Genomic DNA, 27,504 nt, shown 5'->3' with positions numbered 1-27,504 from the left:
AGAAACCCATCCAACCACACAGCACCACCAAAGAACACCAGATCTGCCGGCCCTGCCCTTTCACACCACAGCCACAGGACTTCAGGGAAACCCTAGTCAACCCAGCGTCCTAGGAAGGAGCGGACGGTGGTACCCAGCACGCACCTGAGGAGTCGGGGTGCACTGCGTGTCCCCGCGCCTCGTCCTCCAGACTTACCGGGACCCTCGAAGGCCCCATGCCGGACACCAGGACGCCACAGAAAAAGAAAAGGAACCGGGTTGGAGGCACGTGCAGAGTTGCCTCAGAGCAGTTGAAAAGGAAAGGTCAGGGGTCGAAAGCCAGGGCCCTGGAAACGTTCAAGTCTGAGCCTCCCGCCCGGAGGTGTGGACCGCGGTCGGGGAAGCCCAAGGAGCGCGGAGCAGAAGTCCCCACCAGAGCCGGCAGCTGCCACTCGCTCCCGGGCTCCCCGACCCCCAGCGAGCCTCAGCCAGCGGGGAGGGGGCTCCCAACACCCCGCCACTGCCACCCTTGTCGCAGAGGTCCGGCCGGAGTGTGGGTCTGACCCCACGCTCCTCGGCACCCTGTCCTCCACCCCCTGCACTTCCCACCCCCTACTTTCCTTACCCCTCCCCGCCCTCCTCATCCCCGCCTTCCCCACCGCCTGCCCTCCTCACCCCATACTTTCCTCACCCCCCCATCCTCTTCACTCCCTGTCCTCCTCCACCCCCCCCCCCCCCGTCCTCCTCACGCCTTCCCCCCACCCTCCTCACCCCCTGCCCTCCTCACCCGCTTCCTGCCTGGGATCCCCTGTCTGGGCCCTTTCGCAGGCCCATCCCTCTGTTCACCTGCTAGAGCTTTCCGCGCGACCCTGGCAGCTTAGCAACAGGAGCCAGAAGCGGAAGGAGGGCAGGACCCCGCCCTTATCCTACGGATGCTGCGAGCCCTGGGATGTCAGGTTGTGTTTCCCACACCGATTTATTCATTCATCTCAAACTTTACAGACCCAGTCTAGGAACTGAGGAGTTCAGTGCCAGGAGCCTTCACCCTATTTTCTCGCTTTAGTTTAGTTTTCTGGTTTTAGTAATTTACTTTGTTCAGGGGGCTGAAGCTTCCTTTCCTTTGGGGGGTAAGGGTGGGGAGGGATAGAGCTGTAACAACCAAGCAAGCTTTATTTAAAAAGGGAAAGCAGAGGTCAGTCCTAGGAATCAAGACTCATTCCAGTTTACATCATTTCTCCTACCTTTGATAAATTTAAAATATCTTCCTTTCTATTTTTTTCTTGATTTGAATTGATTTAAAATAGAATTATTCCTTTAAAAAATTTCTCTCTCCCTGTGTGTTTGCATGCATATGCCCGTGGATGCCAGGCTTCGGATCCCCAGGGAGCTAGTTCCCCGCAGTTATGAGCTGAATGAAGTAGGCACTGGGTGCTGGGAACTGAACTGCTAGCCCTCTGAAAGAGAAGTACTCTGAACTCCCGAGCCATCTCTCCAGCCACCTCCCCTTTTTCATATTATTGTGTTTCCATGTGGACATATGTAAGGCAAAGAACTTTGTGGAGTCAATTCCTTCCACCTTTGTGTGGGTTCCAGGGCAAACACAAACCTGTTAGGCTAACCAGCCCTTATTCTTTTAAAAAAGTTTTTAATTTTGTGTAAGTGCATGTGACTGCAGGTGCCCACTGAGGTCAGAGATCTTCCTAGAGCTGGAGTTCCAGGCAGCTTTGAGCCCGATGTGGGTCCTCTGCAGGTGCTACAAGTGCTCTTAAGAACTGAGCCATCTCTCCAGCCCGTTAGTTTTTGAGACTTGTTCAAGGACTTGTGTTAAAGAGTGAACCTGCTGGTGCCTGGAGAGAGGGCGCAGAGGCTAAGAGCACTGGTTTCTCTTCTGAGTTCAATTCCCTGCACTCACAAGGTGGCTCACAACTATCTGTAACTGTGCTCCTATAGGAACCATGCCCTCTTGTGGTGTGCAGATGCACATGCAGACAAAACACCCTATACATAGATCTCTAACAAAAAGTGAACTGCCTCATAGAAGCTGGGGCTAGAATCTGCAGACTAGAATGTCGTCCCAACTAGTGATGGCACAGGCCAGCTACTGAACACTTTACACAGCTAGAATGGATAAAAGATCTTCTACACCAAAAAACAAAGGTGGCAAATCGCTCAAACCACCCAGACCTGGTCAGGTTCCTTACGTGCTCAACTGCAGGGCCAGGGCGGTAAGGAGGCCGGTGCTCTCCAGCCTCCTACACTCCTGGGAAACTGTTAATTAGTTAAGACAAAAGCTTTAATAGCTAGTTGATAATCTTTATTTGTAGAAATTTAACTCTATGCAAATTACAAAACAATCTTATGTACAAAATGGGCATCTCAACATTAGCACATGATAAATAAAATCTAATACACTGTAATACAAAGTAAAAAAATTTAACTGCATAGGAATATACTAGAATAAAATCCAAACTATTGTCTTTGGTTAACTATTGTGATTATAATCATAAGTATCTATCATTTTCCATAATCAGCTTTGTATTATTACTTACAAAAAAGCTAGAAAGCACCTTTGCCCCCCCAAAAAGTTTGCCATATGACATTGTTCCCAGGACTTAGGTAGTCAAGTATCAGTTATTAACTGGATGTAAGTACCAGAAGAGAAGTCACACGTGGCACCGTCCTGTCTAGAGAGGCCTGTTTGTTTATAAACCGTCTCCCTATAGCTCCAAGACACTCCTTTTTCCTGATGTTCAAATGTCAGTGTATGCTTTGTACCATGTTTGATTAGAACAACTAAGAATGGACATACACTAAGTCCTGGTTATGTAACTTAGAGGAGCAGGATAACCAATCACAAGTATAAAAAGAGCTTTATTAGTGCATATATACAAATTTACAATGTCAGAAACTGGAGAAATACAAACAGCTTTAGGACACAATTTGCTTTTTCCTCAGTTTAAAGTGACCTTTCCTGATTGTGATACAACAGAAAGTATACAACAGTGAACTGCTTCTTAAATACTGGAATCTTATGGAGAGTATATTCACACATAGAAGGAAGGTGAATTTTTGAAGTGGGGAAGACAATGAAGACAATACACAAAGTGGCTTATTTTACTACCATATACTTAGGGGGAATTTCTCAAAATCAAGGATCTGAACACCTGCTGCTGCTACTCCTGCCTGTATATAAATATGCCACCTGGTGTAAAATGAGTGTTGTACGACTTCTGAGAAAGTGTGGCCATCAGCACAGATCTCAACACAGATCTCAGGGGCAGCAGACTCGAGGAGGAGGTCAGAAAGATCCTAATGGTCAAGCAAGATAGGGTACAGAGCTGCCTTCTTAATTGCACTTGTTCTGGAGTGGAAGGTAAGGAGAGTGTCACACTGGGAACTAAACAAGCCTCTACTGGGCAGAAAAGCCCTTTTTTGCCAGCGAGTCCTACACAGAAGTTTCATGCCCATGACGCACAGCTTCCTCAAGACTGACTCATACCTAACATGCTAAGTTTGCCAGTGTAAAAAGAGACAGCCAGGGCAAAGCAATTCTAATCACCTCATCTTCAGCAAACAGAAAAACTACATTTCATAAACGGACAACTTTGTATGCACGTGGTCTTGCCCAGGAAATGTTCCTCCTTCTAACATTTACAGTTCCTTTGACAATGTTGAAAACTGGGTAAGACTCTGAACATAAACAAACAAACAAAAATTCCTTTTAGTTTAAAACTATGTGTTGGGAGCCATTTTCCTTCTCTTCAGTCTTGCTCGCCAATCCTCAGGAAGGGCTTCAAAATTAGCATTTCTTTCTGCCATGCCACTGTGAAAACAATATACATATTATTACTTCACTGGAAAGAGAACGCAACTTTTTTCTTAGGAATAAAAACTCTAACTGAAACTGAAAATTGGATCTCACGTCCATTCAGGAAAATGTTTCAAGGTTCTCAGTCAAGGAGCCGTACACTCTTCACGAAGGACTGTATGTGAAGACTCTGACTCCCCGAGCCAAGCACAGCGCAGCCCCTCCTGTCGGCGTGGCCGTACCTGACAAGCTGCTGCTGCTTCCACTCCTCGATTCGCTTCTGTGCTGTGGATTCCCGGTCCTCTTCACTGGAACTCGAATTATCCTCCTCGTCTAACTCCCGCTGGATACTCTGCCATTTCTTAACCAAAGATGGCATTTTGGTTTTACTTTTCTTTGCCTAAAACGAAGTTACAGATCAGAGGAATGTAATACATAAATAAGGAAAGAGGCCCTTTAAACTGGAGATCAAGATCTTTCCCTGAAACCCAGGAAGAAATGCGATGTTGGCTGCATCCAGAAACTCCCAAGGCTGCCACGTATCATGGAAGTGGCAGAAAGAATGGTAAGTGGTGTGTGTGCAGAGAGCATGGAGCGTTGACTTTGGGCATGACATGGCTGGTACTCTACTGACCTCACAAGATGAGGCCTATCAACAAGAGCCTCTCAGGAAGAAGGCAGGGGGCTTATGGGGCCCCACCCTTCCCTAAGGATTTATACACAGTTAATGGTTGATGGAGGAGAGAGACAGTTTTTTTGGTGGTGGAGGCACCAGTAAAGTGCTCATGCACCTGTAAACCATAAAATTCACTGGGTCATTATAAATAATAATGATAAAGCCAGGCATGATGGTAAATGCCTTTAGTCCCAGCACTCAAGAGGCAGAAGCAGGAGGATCTCTGAGTTTGAGGCTAATCCAGTACAAAGTGAAATCCAGGGCTACTCAGAGAAACCCTGTATTAAAAACAAAAAAAGACATGCAAGTAGAATGCAGGTGTGTGTGTGGGGGATAAACACACAAAAAGAATGTAGACGAGTTGGGAGGGGGAATACAAAAAAAGTAATAGGTATGTGTGAATATGCTCAAAATACATTATGTATTAATACATGTATAAAAATTTCTTAATGGGGGCTAAAGAGATGGCTCAGTAGTTAAGGGCACTTGCTGTTCTTTGGGAAGGAACTAGGTTCCGTTGCTAGCACTCATACCAGGGGCTCATAACCACCCGTTACTCCAGTTCCAGGGACTCTGATGCTCTCTCTAGCCTCTGTAGGTACCTGTGTATACACAGGTACATATACAGACACATAAACAGAAGGAAACAGATGAATCATTTTTAAAGACATGATTAAAAATGATTACTTGGGGAAGAAAAATAGAGGGACACCTCTGTAGTTAACAGCACTGGCTGCTCTTCCAAAGGACCTGGGTTTGATTCCTAGCACCCAAAAATGGTGAGCTGCAACCACCCGTAATGCCAGTTCTGGGGATCAGACACCCTCCTTCTGGCCTCTGTGAGCACCAAACACACAGGTGATACACAGATATACATGTAGGCAAAATACACACACACAAATAAATTTTTGGCAGGGGGTTGAGACAGAGTTTCACTATGTAGCTCGCTCTGTTCTGGAACTCACTGTGTAGGCCAGACTAGCCTGGAACTCGAAGAGATCTGTCTACCTTTGCCTTCCAAGTGCTGGGATTAAAGCTGTGTGTCACCACTGCCCGGCAATAAATCTTTATTAATTTATTTTTCCTTTAAAAATAAAATGGTTAATTTTGCTATGTGACTATCATCAGCCTTAAAAAAAGACGACGACGACGACGACGACGACTCACCTTATCTTTTTTTCCTTTCCTCGTCTTCTCAGGTGGTGGCACTTTGGGGGCTGGTGGTGGCGGTGGTGGTGTAGGGGCAGGTGCAGGTGGGGGGGGTGGAGGCGGCGGGGGTTCCACGACGGCGGGTACTGCCAGCGTCCCTCGAGCCTGAGCTGGCTGCAGTGATGGAGCGGGCACTCCAATGGGGACAGGACACTCCGTGTAACTCACAATTGCAGGCGCTGCTGCCAGGCCGAGGTAACTGGACTGCAGGCTCATTCCTCTGGCCTGATGGCCCAGGCCCGCCGCCGCCACATGGCTGACTGCTGCTGCTGGCTGTGCCATCCCGCCGACAGCCTGGTGTGCGACCCCCATGGCCTGGTGACCTGACGCAGGAAACATAAAGCAACACTATAAAAGGACACTGTGACAAGACAGGAGAGGAACCTAGGGGTTCAATCACCACATGTTCTCAATATACTTTTTCTGTTAAAACTGTGCCCTAGTTGCTACTAGCAAATGTTAAATTTTGTAGTTGGGGAGGGTAGGCCACGCCTTTAATCCCAGTACTTGGGAGGCAAAAGCACGCAGATCTCCGAGTTTGAGGCCAGCCTAGTTTACAGAGTGAGTTCTAGGACAGCCAGGGATAGAGAGAAATTCTGTCTCAAAAAACCAAAAATAAATAAATTAATTAATTAATTAAAATTTCTACATCTGCAGATTAAGGAACTTCAATGTAAAAATAATTGGTATATGTAAATGTACAGAAAACCCCAAATAGTGGAGCACACCTCTAATGCCAGTACCTAGGAGGATCTACAAAATTAGTGACTTCCAGGCCATCTAGACCTACTGAGACTCTGTCTTAAAAAAGCAAAATCAGGGCTGGAGAGATGGCTCAGAGGTTAAGAGCACCGACTGCTCTTCAAGAGGTCCTGAGTTCAATTCCCAGCACCCACATGGTGGCTCACAACCATCTGTAATGAGATCTGGCAACCTCTTCTGTGTACATAATAAATAAATAAATCTTTAAAAAAAAAAAGAAAAGAAAAGCAAAATCATAGTTGGGCAATGGTGGCGCACGCCTGTAATCCCAGGATTCTGGAGGCAGAGGCAGGTGGAACTCTGAGTTTGAGTCCAGCCTGGTCTATACAGAGTGAGTTCCAGGACAGCCAGGGCTACACAGAGAAACCCTGTCTTGAAAAACCAAACCAAACCAAAAAAACCAGTAACCCAAAACAGAAAAGAATCCTGTAAGGATAAGGATAAATGTTTAAGGCTAGTCTTTATTAACTAGGAGAAGTAAATCTAAATAGTATTTTCAATCAAAAGCTTTCTACTACTTACAGCACCTAATGCTGAAAACAAATGCCTAATGAGAAAAACCCACTTTAATTATGATGCTTACCTGCAGCTACAGCTGACTGGCTGTAGAGAACTGGAGAACTCCCAATCGTAGCTGACCTCTGGACCACTGCAGTACTCATTTCTGCCGCCTTTCTCTTTACTGCTTTAGTGGATGGAGGACTAGAGGTGGTAGAATCAACTGAACTCTGAAACACAAACACTCCAGTTAGCAATTACAGACCTAAAAAATAGTCTTCTAAGTAAAGCATGTCAAACATGTCCAGTGCCCACTGCCATCCAGAATGCCACAGACAGCATTACCTGGCTCGTTACAGCCGCGGTCTGTGTTGAAGGTTTCAAAGGAGTATCCTCCTCTGTTCCTGGGGCAGGAGGCTCCTCACTTCCTTCATCCTCCATTTCTACCTCCTGAATCTCACCATCTTCTAAAGGAGGAGGTGGAGGAGGAGGTGGAGGAGGAGGAGGAGGAGATTCTGGGGGTGGAGGTGGGGGTGGTGGCATTTCCAGAGGTAATGGTGGTTGAAGCACCGGTACATTTGACTGAAGGAGGGTCCAGAATGGAGTGAGTGGCATGAGTGATGGAGAAACTTGACCAGAAAATGATTCTTTACAAAGAGAACCTGGAAAACAGACAGTAGTCAGGGAAAAATCAAGACAAATCCTTCACAGCTAATACTCATGTTAATGTTCACTTGATTGGCAGAATAGACGTCAGTATCAACCTAGGACAAATGTGCACAGTAGTTTCAAACAGCAGGAACTAGTTGGCTCTCTATAATTAAAATTTGACTCATGGCTAGCCACTAATGTCACTGAAACACCAAGCAGTTCAACTTAGAAATTGCTTCTATGGAAAGGTTAATTTATGATGCTGAGAGAACTTTCCCTAGCTATATTATACTAGCCTTATTCTTTATATTCAGATTTGTAGATAAATAAAAATATCACAAAACAATGAGCAATTCTGTCATTCAAATCTGTAATGTGGAAATTGACCTATTTTTTAAGTGTGTGTGCTTAGGTATGTGTCTGTGTGTACAGGGCCCTTGAAGACCAGAAGAAGGCACTGAATCATTGGATCCTCTTGGGGCTTGAGTTACAGGCAGGTGTGAGCTACCCAACATGGGTGCTGAGAACCAAACTCAGGTCTTCTCTCAAAGCAGTATGTGCTCTTAACAGCTTCAGGCCCCTAGAATTTTTTTTTTTCATTTATTTCAACATATGAGAAGGCAGCAATTCTCTGGGGTCTTTGTTTCAAAAGTGAAATAACTCAATCATGTATTTCTGTAATGCTGATTCCATTTTATTATTACTGTTATTTTTCTCAGTGAGCTAGTTAAGTGGGGGATGCCACAGTGAAAATCCATTCAAAACAAAAACAACAATCTATTTTGATTAATCTGGATTACTACATTTTAAAAATGGATTTACCAGATGCCTCTCATTCCTTTACATGTGTAAATTACATTTGCTTAATCATAGCAACAAAGAGGGAAGGTAATAGTTCTTTGTGTGATAAGTGAAGAGAAATTTAGGACAAGATGCAGAGGTTTTGAAACTGCTGTTGCTTTAGCTTGAGTTAAATTGTAACTGAAAAGCTATGTTAAATTTTTCCAAATTTCACAAACACTATGATTGAGCACTGCCGTCTCCCCACTGGGTAAAGCTTTTTAAAGATTAGAGAAAACAGGAGGATATACTTACTTGTAGCCTTCCCCATCCCTCTTTATCGTCAATAGGGATGGTTCACAATATATGAGACTATGGATTTTCTCCCTAAAAAATCATAGAATCTAGGAGTAGAAGAAACATGAGAAATCATCTAGTTCAACTTCCTCATTTTGGAGGTAATGAAACCCAGGTAGGAATGGATTATCTCAGGATGATACAATTGTCAGGGGCCAGGCCAGAGCTAGGAGACCAGGTCTGATGCCTAGCCTAGAGCTTTCTATTTAACTAAGAATCCTTGGTGGAATAAGAGTTTAAGACCTTTAGGAATCTAAAGTCTCATTTCTGATGGAGTAAATATCCAGGTGCAGGCACCTATCAAAATCGGGTCAAATAAGGGCTCCATTATGGAAGACTCTAGGTTAGGGAGAAGGCTATTTATACTGGACACCTGACGAGGTAAATCCCAAACAAGCAACAGGCTTTTAGAATGCCTTTGCTGAGGGAACATATAGGTAATATATTGTATAAAGAATATTAAGATGATTCACACTATTTTGATATAGACATTCCTCATTGTTAAAGAAAAAGACACTAGCCGGGCGGTGGTGGCGCACGCCTTTAATCCCAGCACTTGGGAGGCAGAGGCAGGTGGATCTTTGTGAGTTTGAGGCCAGCCTGGTCTACAGAGTGAGATCCAGGAAAGGCGCAAAGCTACACAGAGAAACCCTGTCTCGAAAAACCAAAAAAAAAAAAAAAAAAAAAAAAAGAAAAAGAAAAAAAAAAGAAAAAGAAAAAGACACTAGAAAAAGATTTATCAGAAAACATGAATGCAGTTTTTCAGCTAAAGAACTCAAATGACTCATTAACTTTTTTTTGTATTGGCATCAAGTAATATGAATTTAGTTATATACCAACCTTCAGACAAAAAATTTGACCAAGAGTATGTATATAGCTACAAAGTCTGTTTTTTTTTTTTTTTGGTTTTTTGAGACTGGGTTTCTCTGTGTAGCTTTGCGCCTTTCCTGGGACTCGCTTTGGAGACCAGGCTGGCCTCAAACTCACAGAGATCTGCCTGGCTCTGCCTCCTGAGTGTTGTGATTAAAGGCGTGCGCCGCCACCGCCCAGCCTCAAAGTCTGTTTTATAAAACAGTACATCAAGATTTCACCAGAACACCAAAATAAAATAAAGCAATAAACAGCAAAGATTATTAATTTAAGAATTAAACATTCTTGTACTAAATTAACTATAATACAAAGTGAATGGACTATGTCAGCTTTTATGACATTAACATGCTACTAATCAGACAGATGCAAGGGACCACCCCAGGCCAGGGTTAATAATGTAGTCTGTGACCCAGCAAAAGCAATCAATTATCTAAACTTTGTGTAAGTGTTATTCAACTAAACTCCATTCGATGGAGAGCTAGGGGTGTTGCTCAGTTGGTAGTATGCTTCCTAGAATGCACGAAGGCCCAAGTTCCATCCCACTGAATAAAACCCGGCATGGTAACATACGCCTAGGATTCCAGTCCAGTATTTAAGAGGTGGGACAGGAAGACTGTGACTTCAAAGTCATCCTTAGCTACACAGCAAGTTCCAGGCCAGCCTGGGATACATTAGATCTTGTTTCAAACAAAAACAAACAAATAAAAAAGAACAAAGACAAGACAAACCAAACAGGAGCACACACGCTAAGCTTGATAAATTTAGCATCAAGTAAGAAATAGCATGCTTGAATCCCAAGCCCCTAACTTCACTCAAACATAGAAACTGTATCTCAAATACCGATTGTTCCTTCTTTAGCTTAAGCACAGAAAAGTTAAAGCTGCTTTAGCTGGCATGGTGGCACAAGCCAGTGATTCTAGATCCTGGGAAGCTTGTGTCAGAGCTGGCCTAAAACACACAGAGAGCCCATCTCAAAAAACAAACAAAAGGTCTGGAGAGATGGCTCCAGATGTTCTATCCTGAGGACCAGGGGTCAGATGCCAATACCCGTATCAGGTGGCTCTCAAATTTTAACTGCAGTGCCAAGGGATCCAAGGCCTCCTTCTGGCCTCCACAGGCATAAACACATATAAATAATAAAAATACATCTTTTTTAAAAAATGTTAAAATCAAAACTTCTAAACAGAAAACCTAGTTTAAGCATCACATGTCTATTACAATCATGCTTCTACTTGTTTATAAATTGAATCCAGTTAGTATTTTTTTAAAGACTTATTTATTATATATACAGTGTTCTGCCTGCATGTATGCCCACAGGCCAGAAGAGGGCACCAGATCTCATTACAGAGGTTATGAGCCATCATGTGGTTGCTGGGAATTGAACTCAGGACCTCTAAAGAGCTGCTGGTGTACTTAACATCTGAGCCATCTCTCTAGCCCCAGCTGGTATTTTTTATGTTTACATGAACATTTAATTCTGAAAACCAATGGGATGGTTAAAGTAGTTATCAACAGCTTTTGTTATGTACTAAAATTAGAACTATATTAAGCTTAAAGATAGATATTCTTTTTTGTTTTTGTATTTTGGGTTTTTTGTTTTGTTTTTTGAGACAGGGTTTCTCTGTGTAGCTTTGGAGCCTGTTCTGGAAATCACTCTGTAGACCAGGCTGGCCTCGAACTCACAATGATTCACATGCCTCTGCTTCCTGAGTGCTGGAATTAAAGGTATGTGCCACCACTGCCCAGCTAAGGATACCAATTCTTAATTCAAAACCTTTGCCCCTAGATATCTTACACTACTCACTATGAAGAAATTCACTCCACCTTCAGTGACATGATGCTTACTATACACTGAAACAATGAGCAAGGACTAAAAATGAAGTAAACCTTAAAACTTATTTGCCTCCTTATGGCATAATTCCTTTTCTGTTTTTATTTTTTGGGTGGTACAAGGAATTAAACCTGGGGGCCTCACAAATGTTAAGCATATGCTATCACTATGTGAATACCTCCAGATTCTTTTTCTTTTTTAAGAATTACTCTTTATTTAGTGTGTCTGTGTGTTATTTATCCAGGACAGAGGACAACCTCAAGGATTCAGCTCTCTCCTCCACCATGTGGATCCCGGGGGCTGGACTCAAGTTGTCAGGTTTAGCAGCCATCAATTACCTTTACCCACAGAACAATTTGGATGACACCCTCAGTTTTCTTTTAATAAAAAATGGTTTTAAAGATGGGTGTAGAGAGCTGGATAGTGGTTCATACCTTTAATCCCAGCACTCAGGAGACAGAGGCAGATGGATATCTGAGTTTGAAGGCAGCCTGCCTGGTCTACAGAGTGATTTCCAGAACAGGCTCCAAAGCTACACAGAGAAACCCTCTCTTGAAAAAAAGAAAACAAGCAAACAACAGCGAACAATGCCCCCCTACACACACAAAAAAATATGGCTCAAGGTTTACCTTTTACCAGACAGCGCCAACTGTGTTTGTCATCAACAATAAGATAAAATAGCTTAATGCTTGACATTAAAGTGTTTAAAACAAACAAAACAACCCACAACACTTAAGAATTGCTAACTGCATAGTATTCAATTTGAAGATGTATAAAAATGAGAAGTTATGATCAAGAATCCCAGTGTGGTGGTGCACACCTGTAATATCAGCACCTAAAGGTGGAGGCAAGAGGATGTTGAGTTCAAGGTCACACTTTTCTTGTCTGTACAGAGAGTTTGACAACAGTATGGGGTCTGATTCAAGAAACCCAAAGAAAGCAGAGTGGTCCAGAATGGAATCATCCACTCACCAAAATCAAGCCTCAGTTCATTATCTACTAAACAAAGAAAAAGCCATAACCTGTTATTAGAAATATTTGTCACTCACTGCTACTGAAAATAAACTTCTGAAATTTGATAGCGTGAAACCCCTTACTCTTGCTATGCTCTAAAATTACCATTGTAATCCGTGGACTTGTATTTTAGTCATCCAATGTTATCCAGGCCAGTTAACGATGTTAGCAGTCATTTGGGATATGAATGGAACAAAGCACTTTTTTTTGCACTGGAAATGGGTGTGTATGTTAGAGGGGTGGGTTCCACCAGGCTGTCCTCAAATTCCCAATCTTCCTGCCTCAGCCTCTTGATTGAGACAGTCACTGACAACCATGCTGATTAAGCCAATTAAAACTTTTGAGTCCTTTATTAAGAGCCAGACCAGGAGTGGGCTTGCACCTCCAGAAAGTCTCTTGGTGCCCAAGCTCAGGGGTACAGCATTCTCAAAGACAAAGCCATAATTACATTAGGGCTCCAGGAGGGCTACATTAGTGAGGGATTTAGAATGGCCTTCTAACATCTGCTTTCTTTGCAAGGTTCAGTGGCATCTTCCGATACTGCATAACGTTTAAACCATGGCCAAGGTCATGAACAGTCCTAGAATCATCAGCAAGGTATAGGTGGCTGTTGGGTGTGGGAAGCTGAGAAGTGGCCAAACAGGCACAAAATAATGTTGGGACAGGATAGCATTACCTTAGTCATTTCACTGAAATAAGCCATTATATACTTTTGATAGGAAGAAGAAAAAAAAAGTTGGCTCTTATGCTATCAAAAAGTTTCCTACTTTTTTTATTTTCAAAGGGTTATTTAAGAATCACTCCATAGTCTTCTTGCCTTCAAATGTCACTTTAACAAACAGCTAAGAGCCTTTGGTTTTTTTGTTTTGTTTTTTTGAGACAAGGTCTTTGCCACCAATCTCCTGATAGCACCAGTCTACAATCTCAGGAGGCCAAGACAGGAGGATCACATTTTTAAGACCAAAACCTGGGTTACAGAGTGGTATCTTGTCAAAAACAAGCTGGAATATGGCTCAGTAGAGGTAGAAGTCACATGTAAATCCTAGGTTCAATTCCCAGTATCACTAAAAATAGGAAAGAAGCTAGGCAGAGGCAGCACACGCCTTTAATCCAGCACTAGGGGATGCAGAGGCAGGTGGATCTCTTGAGTTCGAGGCCAGCCTGGTCTACAAAGTGAGTTCCAGGACAGCAAGTACTAAACAGAGAAACTGCCTTGAAAAACAAAACCACCAAAAAACAAAAACAAAAAACAAAAACAAAAAACAAAACAAAACAAAAAACCAAACAAACAAAAAAGGAAACAAAAAGGCAAGAAGAAAGAGAGGGAGGGAGGTGGGGAGCAAAGAAGGAAGGAGAGAAAAAACTAAGACTTAGTTAAAAAAAAAAGGTATCTTCTTTTATAAAGTGGGGAACTATGTGACTCTTCTGAACAGCTAACTAGGTCTCAGGATAGACAAAGGAGCTATAAAACCCAATTATTTATTTAAAGGGGGGGGTGCTAGAGAGAGAGCTAAGAGCCCTGGACGTTCTTCCAGATCAGTCCTAGCACCAACACGGGGCAGCTCACAACCCTCTGCCGATTTCAGGGACTCTGACACACTCTTTGGCCTGTGAGGTACCAGGCACACACAAAGTGCCAAGACGAAATTTTGGGTTAAACACCTGTACATATGAGATGATTTAAGAAAAAAACAAAAAAACAAAAAAACCAAAAACAAGAACAGGAAATAGCTCAGTCAGTAAAGTGCTTGTGGTGCAAGCATGACAAATTGGTTCAACCTAGCAACCATGTTTTAAAAACAAACAAAAAAACCTGGGCGTGGCCGAACACATTTAACCCCAGCACCTGGGAGGCAGAAGCAGATGGATCTCTCTGAGTCTGAGGACCAGCCAGGACTACATAGTGAGACCCTGTTTTAAACAGAGAGGAGAGGCAGGTGTGGTGGTGCCTGCTTGGATTCCCAGCAGAGAAGGTGGATCTCTGGGACTTAAACTTAACCTTATCCAGGAGTTCCAGGTTTCAGTGAAGACATCTTGTCAAAAATAATGTGTATGGCTTCAGAGGAATGAGATGTAAGGTTGGTTTCTGCTTATGAATGCACAGACAGAAAAAACAAAAACAAAACAAACCACAGGACACTACAATTCCTCTAGAAGCATCTTTTTTTTGTTGTTATTGTTTTTGGAAACAGGGTTTCTTTGTGTAGCCCTGCTGTCCTGGAACTCCTTCTGTAAACCAAGCTGGCCTCAAACTCAAAGATTTACACGCCTCTGTCTCCTGAGTGCTGGGACTAAAGGTATGTGCCACCACTGCCAGCTCTCTAGGAGCATCTTAAATGGGGATTTCACCTATTTCTGATCCTCTTATCTAAAAATATAGCTGACAATTTTCACTGATTGCTAGAATAGACCTGTATTTACATCTCTTCTTTCTATCATTTTGATTTGTATTGACAATATATATATATATATATATATATATATGACTAGTAAAATTTAGAAATGAGGCCAAAACATCAATAGACGAAATTGTATAAAATGAAGAATGAAGAACAATCCTTATTTCTACTACACAGATCTAGGCAATCCAACTACCTAGTTCTCTGCATGGCCATTCCTGTTTTTGTAGATCTAAAGTTTTCTCTGTGAAAAGATAGAAGTACAGGTCTCTTTTACTTTTAAATTTAACGTGAATTCTTTTTAATTGATACACAAAATCTTTACTTATTAATAGAGAACACAAAACATGTACTAGTATTCGTTACATGAAATCTTTTAAGATCAAAAGACAGTAGTTTATGTTTTATTTTGATGGCAGACTCTGATACACATTATTTGGCTTTCTGACCAGTCATCAACTTAATTCCTTTCATATAACTTATGCATTCTCTTAGTTTAAGTTGGACTTTGCAACTGTCATATCTTATTACTATGCTATCAACTGTCCTATAATAAAAATACCAATGTCCTTTTCTCTGAAACTGTTTTTCAACTAGAACAGAACAGACTGTCTTACCTGTGGGATTCTCAGAGGACTCTGTAGAGTTTGGATCAGTGCAGGTTTTGTCCTTCACGGTCGTCTTAGGAAGACTCTCATCTCTAACTTCCTGTGCTTGGCTTTCTTCCTCCTCCTCACCATCTGGGAATTCCCACTGAGACTCGCCCGACTGTTCGTTTACATAGAAATAGCGTCTATGATCCCTAAATCACAAGAAAGAAAACACATGTTTTAAAATCTGTTCTCCTACAGAGACACTTCCATTTGGTCCTGTCCCAGGACAGCAGGCAGTCTGCTCTCACAGGGACAAACCTCTTCTTATGGACTGCTATTCACAAAGGCAACAAAGAGCTTTGACAATTGAGGATGGAGAACCCAGGAAAATTCAAAGCTATTTGCACTGCCAGCAGCTCTGTGAATACAGCCCTTAGCCCTCTCCAACGGATGAATTAGAAATCACTTCTTTTCTTTTGTTTTTTGGTTGTTGTTGTTTTTTGTTTTTTGTTTTTTTTGCCAATGCATAACCGGGTTCCAAGTTTCATTAATGAAGGGACTCAATTGCCTAGAACACTAATTTCCCTTCCAAAGAAGAGAACATCGAAGTGAAAGGTGACTCTTCCCCTCTTGGACCGTGGAATTCATTTCAAATTCTTGATATCAAACACAGTGAAAGCTAAAGAGAGGGAGAGGATCTGGGAGCTGAAAAATAAAAGAGCAAAGATTTCAAATAACGAAAAAAAAAAATCAAGAAAAGCCAAATATAAAAAGAAATGTTTTCATCTGACCTGCTGGCAGAGGATAGTAATCTTGTTCTTCATTCACATCTTCAGTCACGAAGTTTTTCCTTAACTTCACCGAGGTTAATCAGGAGTAGTTGCTTCCAGAGGTCCTGTAAAGCGCACAGAGCTCTCGCATGCGCTTAACCCCCAAGCCCGCCCTACTCGGTGCAACACTCTGGAGAGTAAAAACCGGCTTTGTCCAATCTTGGGAAAAAATCCGTTACATGGAACATTTTTAAACATTGCTTTGTTTTTCCGCATGTGTGGCTGGCCAAACTGCTCGCAGTGCTTTGCCTGCCCAGCACCACTAACGGCAGCTGCTCTCAGTCTCCAGACAGGCTGTCATGGCGTCAGGCGGTGGTGATCACAAATCATGTCTGAGATGTCAAAGGTGAAAGGTGAAAAGGGGAGAAGAGTGCGTACCTGTCCCAGTGGCAGGACCAGCCTTTAGGAGTGGCGTTTATTTCATACTGTTTTAGTTGCTCTGCGGCATCCTGAAGCTTTCGTTTTAGGTAATTTCCATTAAGAGCCCCTTCCCGCCAGTCTGCAATTCGAGTCTAGAATCAACAGAGAATTAAGACTGATATTAGAAAACTGAGGTAAAAGGGACTCCAAGACTGTATCACTATGCTCTAACAGATGAGCAGACCAAGGAAGCAAAGAAATACCATCTTAATTAAAATGTATGTCTATTAAGGTGGTATTTGCTTTAATTAATAAAAGTGTTTCTACCTGCAGCTGATAGTTCTGAGGAGCTCTAATTTTGAGGCTAGCCTCATCTATATAGCGAGCTCCAGGACAGCCAGGACTGCACAGACACCCTGTTTCAATCCTTCCTCCACAAGATTATGACTATTGTTTAGGTGTATGTGTATGATGTGCTCTGAGTGGAGGTTGAGGACAACTTCGTAGAGTTGGTTCTCCCATCTTATGGATTCTATAACAAAAGTCATCTAGCTTTTGTACTAGTGTTTATACCCACTGTGACATCTCCTCAGCCCACAAAACAGTATATTTTTTTTGGGGTGAGGTGGGGGGGTGGTTCAAGATAGGGTTTCTCTGCCCTGGCTGTCCTGGAACTCACTCTGTGGATCAGGCTGGCCTCAAACTCAAGAGATCCACCTGGGATCTGCCTACTGGGTGTTGGGATTTAAGGCGTGCACCACTACTGCCTAGCTACAAAACATTTTTTTTTTTTGGATAATTTATTTTTATTTTATATACATTGGTGTTTTGCCTGCATGTATGTCTGTGTGAGGGTGCTGGATCATGGAGTTACAGACAGACGGTTCCGAGTTCCCATGTGGGTCCAGGTCCTCTGGAAGACTAGTCAGTGCTCCCAACCACTAAGCCATTGCTCCAGCCCCTACAAAACACATTCTTAAGATAGAATGCCATTCAAACACCACCATTTATGGGCTATGGAGATAGCTCAGTGACTAAAGAGCTTGCTTGCCACAAGCATCAGGACCAGAGTTAAGATCCCCACACCCCACATAAAAGCCAGGCAAGCACCATGGGCCCCCGGAAATAACACTCACGAAGTGGAGACAGAGTACACCCTGAGCAAGTTGGCTAAACAGACCACCTGTACTGGTAAGCTCTAGGTTCAACCGAGAGATAGTCTCTCAATGAATAAGGTGAAATGCAATGGAGAAAGACTCCTAATGTTCAGGCAGGCCTCCCCTTGCACACATGCTCAAATACACAGACATATGCACGAGCACCACACAGTCATTAAAAACAAAGCAGGCCTGGAGAGCAGAGTTTGGTTCCTGGCACACATGCCAGGGAGCTCACAGGTGCTTGTGACTCCAGCTTCAGGGGATATGGCATCTTCTTTTGGCCTCCTTAGGCACCTGAACATGTATGGCATACGTAGACACATGAGTTAAAATAAAACTTTCAGCAGGGCAGTGGTGGCGCACACCTTTAATCCCAGCACTCAGGAGGCAGAGGCAGGCAGATCTTGCTGAGTTTGAGGCCAGCCTGGTCTACAGAGTTCCGGGATAGCCAGGGCTACACAAAGGAACCCTGTCTTGAAAAATAACAAACTTTCATAAAATGTAAATAAGCTGAGTGTTGTGCAATAGCCTTTAGTCCCAGCACTCTGTAGACAGAGTCAGGAGGATCTCTGAATTTGAGGTAATTCCGATCTGTACATTAAAATCTCCAGGCCAGCCCTGGCTAAATAGTGAGGTTCTGTCTCAAAAAAACAAACAAAAAGTAAATAAAAAATAAAATAACAAAGTGACATTTACACCCAAACCAGCTGAATTACCTCAGTCTGTAAAAGCAGCATGTGAAAGTTGGAGATGGACTGTCTATTAATTCCTAGGAATTCAAATTTACTTGTCAGGGTATTTGCCAGTTCTCCAATCTGGAACTGTAATAGAGAATTAAAAAAAAAAAAAAAAAAAAAAAGAAATTAAAACCAGAACTCCAGCATTCCTTCCTTTATTATGTAAAGTCTTCCAGTTATTATTGCAGATAGAGGAAATTTATTATCTGCACACAAGTAACTTTAACTAGTTATGTTAAATATTCCACTTTATGTTTTTCAGTTGTGAGCCTAGCCTTTAACAGCTGAGCCATCTCTCCAGCCCCTAGTATTCTACTTTATAATAAAATTCACATAAATAATGAATAAAATGCTCTATCTACTCACACTATTATAACACAATCAAACATGGATTTCAACAGCTGAACATATATCCTAACCTTAAACAAGTCAAATCACATAAAGACAATATCAAAATGGTGGTTGTTGTCAAGGGTAGAGTAGAAACCATTCACCCATAAAATTGGGGCTCTAATGTACAGCATGGTGACTACAGTCAACACCACCATACTGTAGAGCTGAAATGCATTCAGAGATCAAAATGTTCTAACACCCTATACCAAAGAAAAGTAAGTGAGGTGACAATTTGCAGGGTTTGTATTAATCACTATTATACACATACATATATATATAAGCATCTTATTATATATGGTAAATGTGTCAATTGTATCTTAAAATAGCTGAAGGGAAAATATCGTGCATATTCCAATATTGCCAAAATTTTCATTTACTTATGTTAGCCACAAGCTGAAGCCTTAAAATTATATTCTCCCAGTCCCTTCCTACATAGTTGCACAATACAGAAAAATACCATGCTGTAGTTCCTCCCGCCCTAACAAATCATATTTAAAGAGCCACACTGAACCAACCACAGACTAAAAATTTTAGGAAAAAAAAATCTGTCTATACTCAAGCATACTCCATACGCCACGTGGTGGTGGTGCATGCCCTTAATTCCAGCACTTGGGAGGCAGAGCCAGATGGATCCTGAGTTTCAGGCCAGCCTGAGCTATAAAGTAAGACCTTCTCCATTCCCCACCTCCCCAGTTAAGTTTACAAATACTCGTACTTTCAAATCCTGTTCTTCTTCTACTTTAGGTGCTATTTGGGTTTTCATCTTCTCTGAAGATTCTTCTACTTCTGCCTCCTTGTCTGAATTTTCATCTATTTTTTCGGAATTCTCCGCACCAATAGCTGCAAAAAACAAAACCCCCATGAAATTCAGCTGAACAGACAACTGAAAAATCCAAAACCGTATTTCATTCTCTTTGCAACAGGCACCTAAATAGTAGTATTAGTTCTCGCTCTTGCCTGCTCTATCAGAGTTCTAATAACTCGCCCACCGACACCTGCAAAGGTATCCTTTCTGAAAAGGCGACCATACACGAATCACATCGTTCTACTACTGTATTCACCTCACAGCTTCTGCTTTCCTTATCTTCTCTTCCAGAATAGCAACGGTTCCATTTCTTACAAAAAGCTAGAGATCAAACCTGGAATACACGGGATTCTTTACCAAATTGGGTGGAATAGGAAGAAAACTTTCAAAACCAGAGCAGCATCAACTTCAGGTGCCAGGCACAAAGGGTTATGCCTGTCATTCTAGTATTCCAGAAAACAAGGTAACAAGGATCCTGAGCTTCAGGCCAGTCTGGACTACATAGCAATTTCCTGTCTCCAAAAACATCACCACCAATGCCAATCATAGTGGTATATGCCTTTAACTCCAGCACTTAGGCAGAGGCAGGAGAATCTCTCTGAGTTCAAGGCCAACCTGGTCTATATAGGTCAGTACCAGACAGCCACAGAGAAAACCCCTCTCAAAAAAAAAAAAAAAAAAAAATCACCACCACCAAACCCCATCCAGTTACCTTCCTGACGTGGCTAAGAACTACAGACAATCAAGATTCACAAAGTTGTCATCTACTCTGGATGGAAGCAGAGGGGATACTGGGCCAGTGGAGGCAACCTGGCCAAGACCCCTTCTCTCCCTCTCTCTTCACAGGGCTTCACAACTGACATGGTAGCACACACCCCATGACCGTAACACTTGAGAGGTGAAGGCAGGAAAACTTAGTTCAACACCACCAAACACTACACAAGGAGCTCCAGTCAGACAGGGATACAAAGCAAGACAGTTTACAAACTCTAAGATAAAACGAAAGTTACACTATGATCTCACTTTGTAGCCCAGGCTGATCCTAAAACCTGTGTATGCTAAGTGTCAGAATTATAGACACGGACACTGATACCCTTAGGATGTTACTGTATCTATGTGTGTTGTGTGCACAAGTGGAGGTCAGAGAACAACTTTGTGAAGATGGTTCTCTCCTTCTACCTTTACACGGGTCCCAGGGATTGAACTCAGCTCATGACTGCATCGCTGAGCAGCAACTACCTTTACCCTGAGCCATCTTGTCAGCCCTTATTTTTTTCTATATTTTCAAATGATCTGAAACAAAATCGACTAGTCTTTTTTTTTTTTTTTTTTTTTGGTTTTTCGAGACAAGGTTTCTCTGTGTAGCTTTGGAGCCTGTCCTGGATCTCACTCTGTAGACCAGGCTGGCCTTGAACTCACAGAGATCCAGCTGGTTCTGCCTCCCGAGTGCTGAGATTAAAGGCGTGCGCCACCACCACCACCTGGCTAATAAATAAATCTTAAACAAAAAGAGAGAGCAGTGTCTTCTGGTAAGTATATTGAAGAAAGGTTTGGTGCTCAAATCTTACTCCTAATTTTCCAACACAAAATTAGGGACAAATGTAAATTAAAACATTAGCTTTATTTGGAGTTTTCTGATGAACTGGGAATTTAAATAGGGCCTTTTCTACCAAACCCAGAATGAAGACAACTTGGGTCTTACGACAGAATTAAGTTGTCTACCTACCCATAATAAAGAGGGTAACTTTTACAGAGAATAGAACCAAGAGGAAGACTGGGCTTGCCAGAAGTAGACCTTTGCTGTTTACCGAGAAGCAGTAAGCAAAGGAGCATTCCTAGGTCTTATACACAAGTCAGGACAATTTTGCCGCAAGTCATGAAGTGGGGGCCAGTGTGGTTCAGTGGGTAAAGGAGCTTACTGTGCAAGCCAGATGACCCTCATTCCATCCTTAAGAGCCCATGTAAAGGTAGGAGAAAAGCGACTCCTCAAAGTTGTCTTCTCATCTACACATACACACCATGGTACATGTGCACTCCCCCCGACGCATATCACACATACATAATAAAAGAAAAAAAGAAACAAAACCAAAGAAAAGTCTGGACAATCTTATTTGCTGCTACTGAAAACAGTAGTAATCCCTATTCTGTAACAAATATAGGACCCAACCAATGTCAACCTCTCAAATTCTTACATCTCTACAAGTAAAACAAAAAAACCCAAGACATGTGGAAGTAAGCTACATTTCCAGAATTTTGCCAAATAATAAAAGTGCCATCTCCCTGCTATTATGTAAAAACAAAAACACAGAAGGCTTATTACCCTACACAGTTCAACTTTAAGTTTACATTCTCTAAGGTCAGTGGTAATGAGACTTCCTTGCCTGCTTCAATTCCTAGCACAAGAGAGAGGGGTGGGGAAGGAATTAGTTTATGGGAAGCATAAATTACCAGTTTCTCCATTTTCTGGAGTCTCTCGTCCAGTTTTACTAGAACTTCGGCTGGTGGATTCTGGACTGGTAGCTCGAACAAACATCTTCCATTTTCCTCTTTTAGACATAAGTCTACGCATTCCATCCTGAGATGCTGGCTGGCTGATATCAGAACGTGGACTAGACCCTGACACACTACCATCTCCTTCTTCCAAGGCTCGTAACTCTGCCTACAAAGAATGTGTTAATAAAATTAGCATGACATTAATTACTTATCAACAGTAAGTACTGTAGTACCAAGAAAGATGCCATGAGTGTTCCTGGAATTTATAACTTTTGAGAAGCAGCAGCATTTTTAACCACTTTCCTTCATAGCTCAATATTATGCTCAGTATTCTTCTGCTATTAATAAATGTTCATTCACAGGGTTGGGGATTTAGCTCAGTGGTAGACTGTTTGCCTAGCAAGCACAAGGTCCTGGGTTTGGTCCTGGGGGGGGGGGACGACACACGACACACGATGACAAAATAACAAAAAAGCTGGGCAGTGGTGTCGCACACCTTTAATCCCAGCACTCGGGAGGCAGAGGCAGGTGGATCTCTGTGAGTTCCAGGCCACCCAGAGCTACACAGAGAAACCCTGTCTCAAAAAAACTGGAAAATGAATAAACAAATAAATGTCCATTCACAATTTGCACTAACAAATTTTGAATAGACCGCCGGGCGGTGGTGGCGCTTGCCTTTAAACCCAGTACTGGGGAGGCAGACAGATGGATCTCTGTGAGTTCGAGGCTAGCCTGGTCTACAGAGGGAGATCCAGGACAGGCACCAAAAGCTACACAGAGAAACCCTGTCTCAGGAAAAAACAAACAGAAAATGAATAGGGGAGGGTAGGTTCTAGACAGTCACAAACATACAAACCTTCTGACATGCACACACATAATGGAAATAGTTTTATTAGCTGGTCCCCTATGGATTCAAATCTTCAAACAGGGAAAGCTTCAGGTTACTGTTACTGACTCATGTTAAGATCCTGCTTTGGGCTGGGCAGTGGTAGTGCATGCCTTTAATCCCAGCACTCGGGAGGCAGAGCCAGACAGATCTCTGTGACTTCGAGGCTAGCCTGGTCTACAGAGTGAGTTCCAGGACAGGCTCCAAAGCTACACAGAGAAAACCTGTCTGGGGGGGGGGATTCTGCTTTGGGGCTGGAGAGATGCTGCTCTTCTAGAGGTCTTGAGTTCAATTCCCAGCAACCCCATGCTAGCTCATAACCATCTATAGTGGGATCTGATGCACACTCTTCTTGCATAAAGTTATACATGCAGATAGAACACTGATATAAATTTTAAAAAATTAAAAAAGATCCTGCTTCCTACTGGACTTTTTAAGATAGCAGCAGATGACTACCTCCAAAGAGGGGAAAAAATGACAAAATCTTTTAAAAAGGAATATAGAACCGGGTGTGGTGGAACATGCCTGTAATCCCAGTACTCAGGAGACTAAGGCAGGAAAATCACAAGTCTGAAGCCACACCACTTCTACCCCTAATAAAGAAAGACAAAGGAGATTCTAAGGTCAACTTAATTCTTCCATTATCTCACAAGATCTATTTATTGGTTGACAACTACCAAAAGCACCACCAGAAACAAAAACAATTCTGTAATTCATTAGCATAGAAAAAGCTTAGGGAACTGGAGAGAGAGTTCAGTAGTTCTGAGTACCTGCTGCTCTTGCAGAGGACCTGGATTTACCCAGCACCTTCATGGCAGCTCACTACCATCTGTAACTGTACTTCCTGGGACCTGACCCTCCTGACCTCTGCAGGCACTAGGCCTGCATAAATGTGCACAAAATCCTTATATATTTAAAAAAATAAATCTTTAAAAACAACATAGGTGAAGAGATGAGCAAAAGTGAAGTCGATAATGGCTACAAGTTCAGCCTAACAACTCAAGTGTAACAGTAAGAGGGGAGGTAATGTCCCTGACATCTGTGATGGTTAATCCCCACTGTCCACTTGACAGGCTCTGGAATAACCTAGGAGGCTCACCTCTGGGTAAGTCAGTAAGGGGGTTTTTCAAGAGAATTTTTACTAAGGGAAGACCCATTTCTAATGTTGGCAGCATCCTGCCATGAGCTGGGGTCCGAGAATGACTACAAACGGGGACGTAGCCAGCCGAGTGCCAGCACTCCTCCTCACTTCCTGACTGTGGACATCCAAAATGCAAGAACAGCCATGGTCACTGCCACACCTTCTCCACTGGGACGGTCTGTCCCCTCAACTGTGATCCAAAACACATCCTTCTTTCCTCAAGACACTAACGTCCGACATTGTCACGGCAAAGAGAAAGGCAACTAGTTAAACAAGTCATCAAAACCTTACTTTTTTCCTTTCCAAAGCCAGCTCCAGCTCGAGGGTATCCTGCTCTTCTTCCTCCTCACTTTCTCCAGACTGAACAACACTGCAAAGATCCTCCTGACAGGGGTCTTCTAAGCTGTCCAGTGTGACTTCCGGTGCCTTGATGGCCGTCTCCGTTTCTTCTGCTGCCATGCTTGTTTCCTTAACCTCTGTCCCTGGATCTGCTTCTTTACAAATGACTTTTCTTCTCCATCTTTCTTCCTCCTCTTTCACTCCCTCAGGCAGTAAGGGAGCCAGCAGTGCTGCCGCCACTCCTTTCCTTTCCTCCTCACTGTTGGAGAGAGCCTGAATTCCTTCATTCACTTCCTGGAAAGAAGAAGAGCACTGAGTCACAACTTTCACCACAATCCCTTGGGATAGTCAATTCTTTCTAGTAAGATTCTTAATCACTGGATAGTCACAAAACATCAGCACGTTATACCACTATACATACAAATGAAAACACTACAGTAGGAAGGCAGTGGTTGAACTATAATCTACTACCTCTGGATATCAAAAGGAAGCTAGTAGGAAGCAGAGGCAGACATAAGATTTTGTCAACACACGACTAGGTAAATTTTTACCTTCCTCTTCTGTAAGATTGAAAAAAAAGCTGATGTTTAAAAGGGAACTTAGAGGAAAATAAAGTATTTCTAAAATGAAATGTGTGCATAAGCTGGACATGAAGGTGCATGCTTGGATGCCGTTCAACCTCGGAAACAGGAGTATAAGTAATATAGAACTTACCCTTAATGACAGCCTGGGCTAATATACAATCTCAAAACAACATTGCTTGATTAATATATTTAAAGTGGCCAGGTGGTGGTGGCGCACACCTTTAAATCCAGCACTCAGGAGGCAGAGGCAGGCATATTTCAAGTTCAAGGCCAGTCTGGTCTACAGAGTGAACTCCAGAATAGCCAGGGCTGCATTGAAACCCTGTCTCAAAACAAAAACAAAACAAACTTATTCCATCTATTGGAATACTTAACCTTTTTAGAAATGTACAGATTACAAAAACAAAACAAAAAAAATTGAGGGTGGGTGGGTCTCACGTTAACCCAGGCTGGACTCAAATTTGGTATATAGCAAAGGCTGTCTTTGAAGTTTCTAACTTTGGGGGTTAGGGATACAGCTTAACATGTGATGTCTAATAGGATCCTAAGTATTGGGTGGGGTAGGAATGAGAGGTGGTGTGTGTCACTGTGAAAATCAAAATAAATTGTAATTCAATACACAATTCGTAATTGTTTCTAAACTCCATCTCGAAAATATAACTAAACAAATATTGTAGGTAAGGCTGGGTATAGTGGTACACTCCTTTAATCTCAGCATTTGTGAGACAGAGGCAGGAGGAATCTTTATGAGTTTGACACTAGCCTGGTCTACATAGTGAGATCCTTTCTCAAATAAATAAATAATGAAAGTTTAAATGCAAGTCTATTATATGAAGGCCTGCAAGAGGTTTCAAAGGATAAAGGCACTTTCCAAGAAGTCTGACAAGCTGGATATGGTAGTGCACACCTTTAATCACAGCAGAGAGGCAGGAGTTTACAACCATCTAACACAGTGGTTCTCAACCTCCCTGATGCTGTGACCCTTTAATACAGTTCATGTTGTGGTGACCCCCAACCAGACAATTATTTTTGTTGCTACTTCATTAACTGTAATTTTGCTACTGTTATGAATTGAAATGTTAATATCTGATGTAATGGATATGATATGTGACCCACAGGCTGAGAACCACTGATCTAGCAGAAACTAATGGGGAAACTTCAGCTGGAGTTCCCAACTGAGCCTTCTCTCCATGGCTGAATTTCCAACCTCTTGTTCCCAACCAGGCATTTTTTTTTTTTTTTTTTTTTAAAATGAAGGTGTAAACCTCTACTTGAAATGGGCTACTGTCAGGCGGTGGAGGTGCATGCCATTAATCCCAGCACTCAGAGGCAGAGACAGGCAGATCTCTGAGTTTGAGGCCAGCCTGGTCTACAGAACGAGTTCCAGAACAACCAGGGCTGCACAGAGAAACTCTTGTCTCAAAAAGACAAAAACAAAATCAAATGGGTTACCTTCTAGTTGTTCTTAAAGACGTGTTTTTAATACCCTTAGCTGCTTGCTGTTTGCCCTTTTCACTATTATAATTAGGGGACCAGCCTGCCACAGAACATGTAGATTTTAAAGGACATGATACATACACACTGATCTGAAATGGGGCAGGAACCCAATTCCAGAGCCAGCTTCTCAAAAAGCACAAACAGCACAAGACAATTTATCAGTATAATGTACATGACAACTGCTCCCATGTCCCCCTCTATATGGCTTAAGTAGTTTTCATGGCACTAAAACTCTGAATTATTACTAAAGCGGTAATTGGTAACTTCTAAATCTTGTCTGTCACACAGATTAGGTAAACTAAGAACACTTGTGCTGTGACATACTAACTTATCAAGTTCTTAGATTAGAAAATTAGCAAATGCAGTAAGTTATAATACTAACCTTTTTAACTTCTCGTTTAGCTATGACCGGTCCACTTTTATTACTACTGGAAACAGAAATTGCTTTCTCCTTCGTATATATATCTGTATTTACCACAAAACCAGCTTCAGTACCTGTTACAGAACTGAGAAGGGAATGTAAACACAAACAAAAGGTAAATACCCACAGCAGCTGTTTTCTCTTACATAATTTCTTCTTCAGGTCTAGCCTTACCTGGGCTGGTAATGCTGTAATCCCTGCACCTGTGTGGCAAGATACTGGGGTAACTCCCAAGTCACTTCATTTGTTTGTGTGTTCCAATAATAATAGCAACCTGTGTTCTCATCCCAGACTTCCTGCCAATCTCCCATTTCAATTCCAACTACAAGAAAACAAAACATATTTCAAGTATATATTATATTATGTAATATTATATATATATATATATTCCTGACTTCTATCCTAAGCCAGCTATTAAACCCTAACAACTT

The 27,504-nt window shown here is 42.3% G+C and overlaps 2 protein-coding genes and 1 long non-coding RNA gene across 13 annotated transcripts in view; 1 reads left to right on the top strand and 2 right to left on the bottom strand.

Annotated features, from left to right (window-relative positions):
* Positions 1–875, bottom strand: part of Agbl2 (AGBL carboxypeptidase 2) — a 61,681-nt gene extending 60,806 nt beyond the window's left edge. For 9 of the 10 annotated variants that reach the window (XM_059260856.1, XM_059260863.1, XM_059260854.1 and 6 more), the window contains exons 1-2: positions 767–842; positions 145–326 (exon numbers count right to left, since the gene is read on the bottom strand). The gene's annotated coding sequence lies outside the window, so the exon portion shown is untranslated. Of the gene's footprint in view, positions 1–144; positions 327–766 lie in introns of all 10 variants that reach the window. The other variant, XM_059260855.1, reaches the window with a different exon arrangement.
* A 1,955-nt stretch (positions 876–2,830) lies between these two features.
* Fnbp4 (formin binding protein 4) overlaps positions 2,831–27,504 on the bottom strand; it is a 30,057-nt gene continuing 5,383 nt past the window's right edge. For both annotated transcript variants that reach the window (XM_059260851.1, XM_059260852.1), the window contains exons 5-17: positions 27,248–27,395; positions 27,035–27,158; positions 24,524–24,865; positions 22,161–22,371; positions 19,623–19,747; positions 18,494–18,598; positions 16,636–16,769; positions 15,452–15,636; positions 7,278–7,594; positions 7,018–7,162; positions 5,631–5,995; positions 4,030–4,187; positions 2,831–3,802 (exon numbers count right to left, since the gene is read on the bottom strand). In XM_059260851.1, coding sequence (XP_059116834.1) covers positions 3,712–3,802; positions 4,030–4,187; positions 5,631–5,995; positions 7,018–7,162; positions 7,278–7,594; positions 15,452–15,636; positions 16,636–16,769; positions 18,494–18,598; positions 19,623–19,747; positions 22,161–22,371; positions 24,524–24,865; positions 27,035–27,158; positions 27,248–27,395 — 2,450 coding nt within the window. In that variant the 3' untranslated portion in view covers positions 2,831–3,711. The remainder of the gene's footprint in view (positions 3,803–4,029; positions 4,188–5,630; positions 5,996–7,017; positions 7,163–7,277; positions 7,595–15,451; positions 15,637–16,635; positions 16,770–18,493; positions 18,599–19,622; positions 19,748–22,160; positions 22,372–24,523; positions 24,866–27,034; positions 27,159–27,247; positions 27,396–27,504) is intronic.
* On the top strand, positions 3,998–27,284 carry LOC131909341 (uncharacterized). Its single transcript, XR_009378829.1, has 3 exons — positions 3,998–4,352; positions 22,266–22,422; positions 27,055–27,284. It is a non-coding gene; the product is annotated as an uncharacterized LOC131909341 (long non-coding RNA).

The sequence above is a fragment of the Peromyscus eremicus genome, chromosome 4, assembly GCF_949786415.1.
Source record: "Peromyscus eremicus chromosome 4, PerEre_H2_v1, whole genome shotgun sequence".
NCBI classification, from domain to species: Eukaryota; Metazoa; Chordata; class Mammalia; order Rodentia; family Cricetidae; genus Peromyscus; species Peromyscus eremicus.
This window is presented reverse-complemented; position numbering and strand designations above follow the sequence as displayed.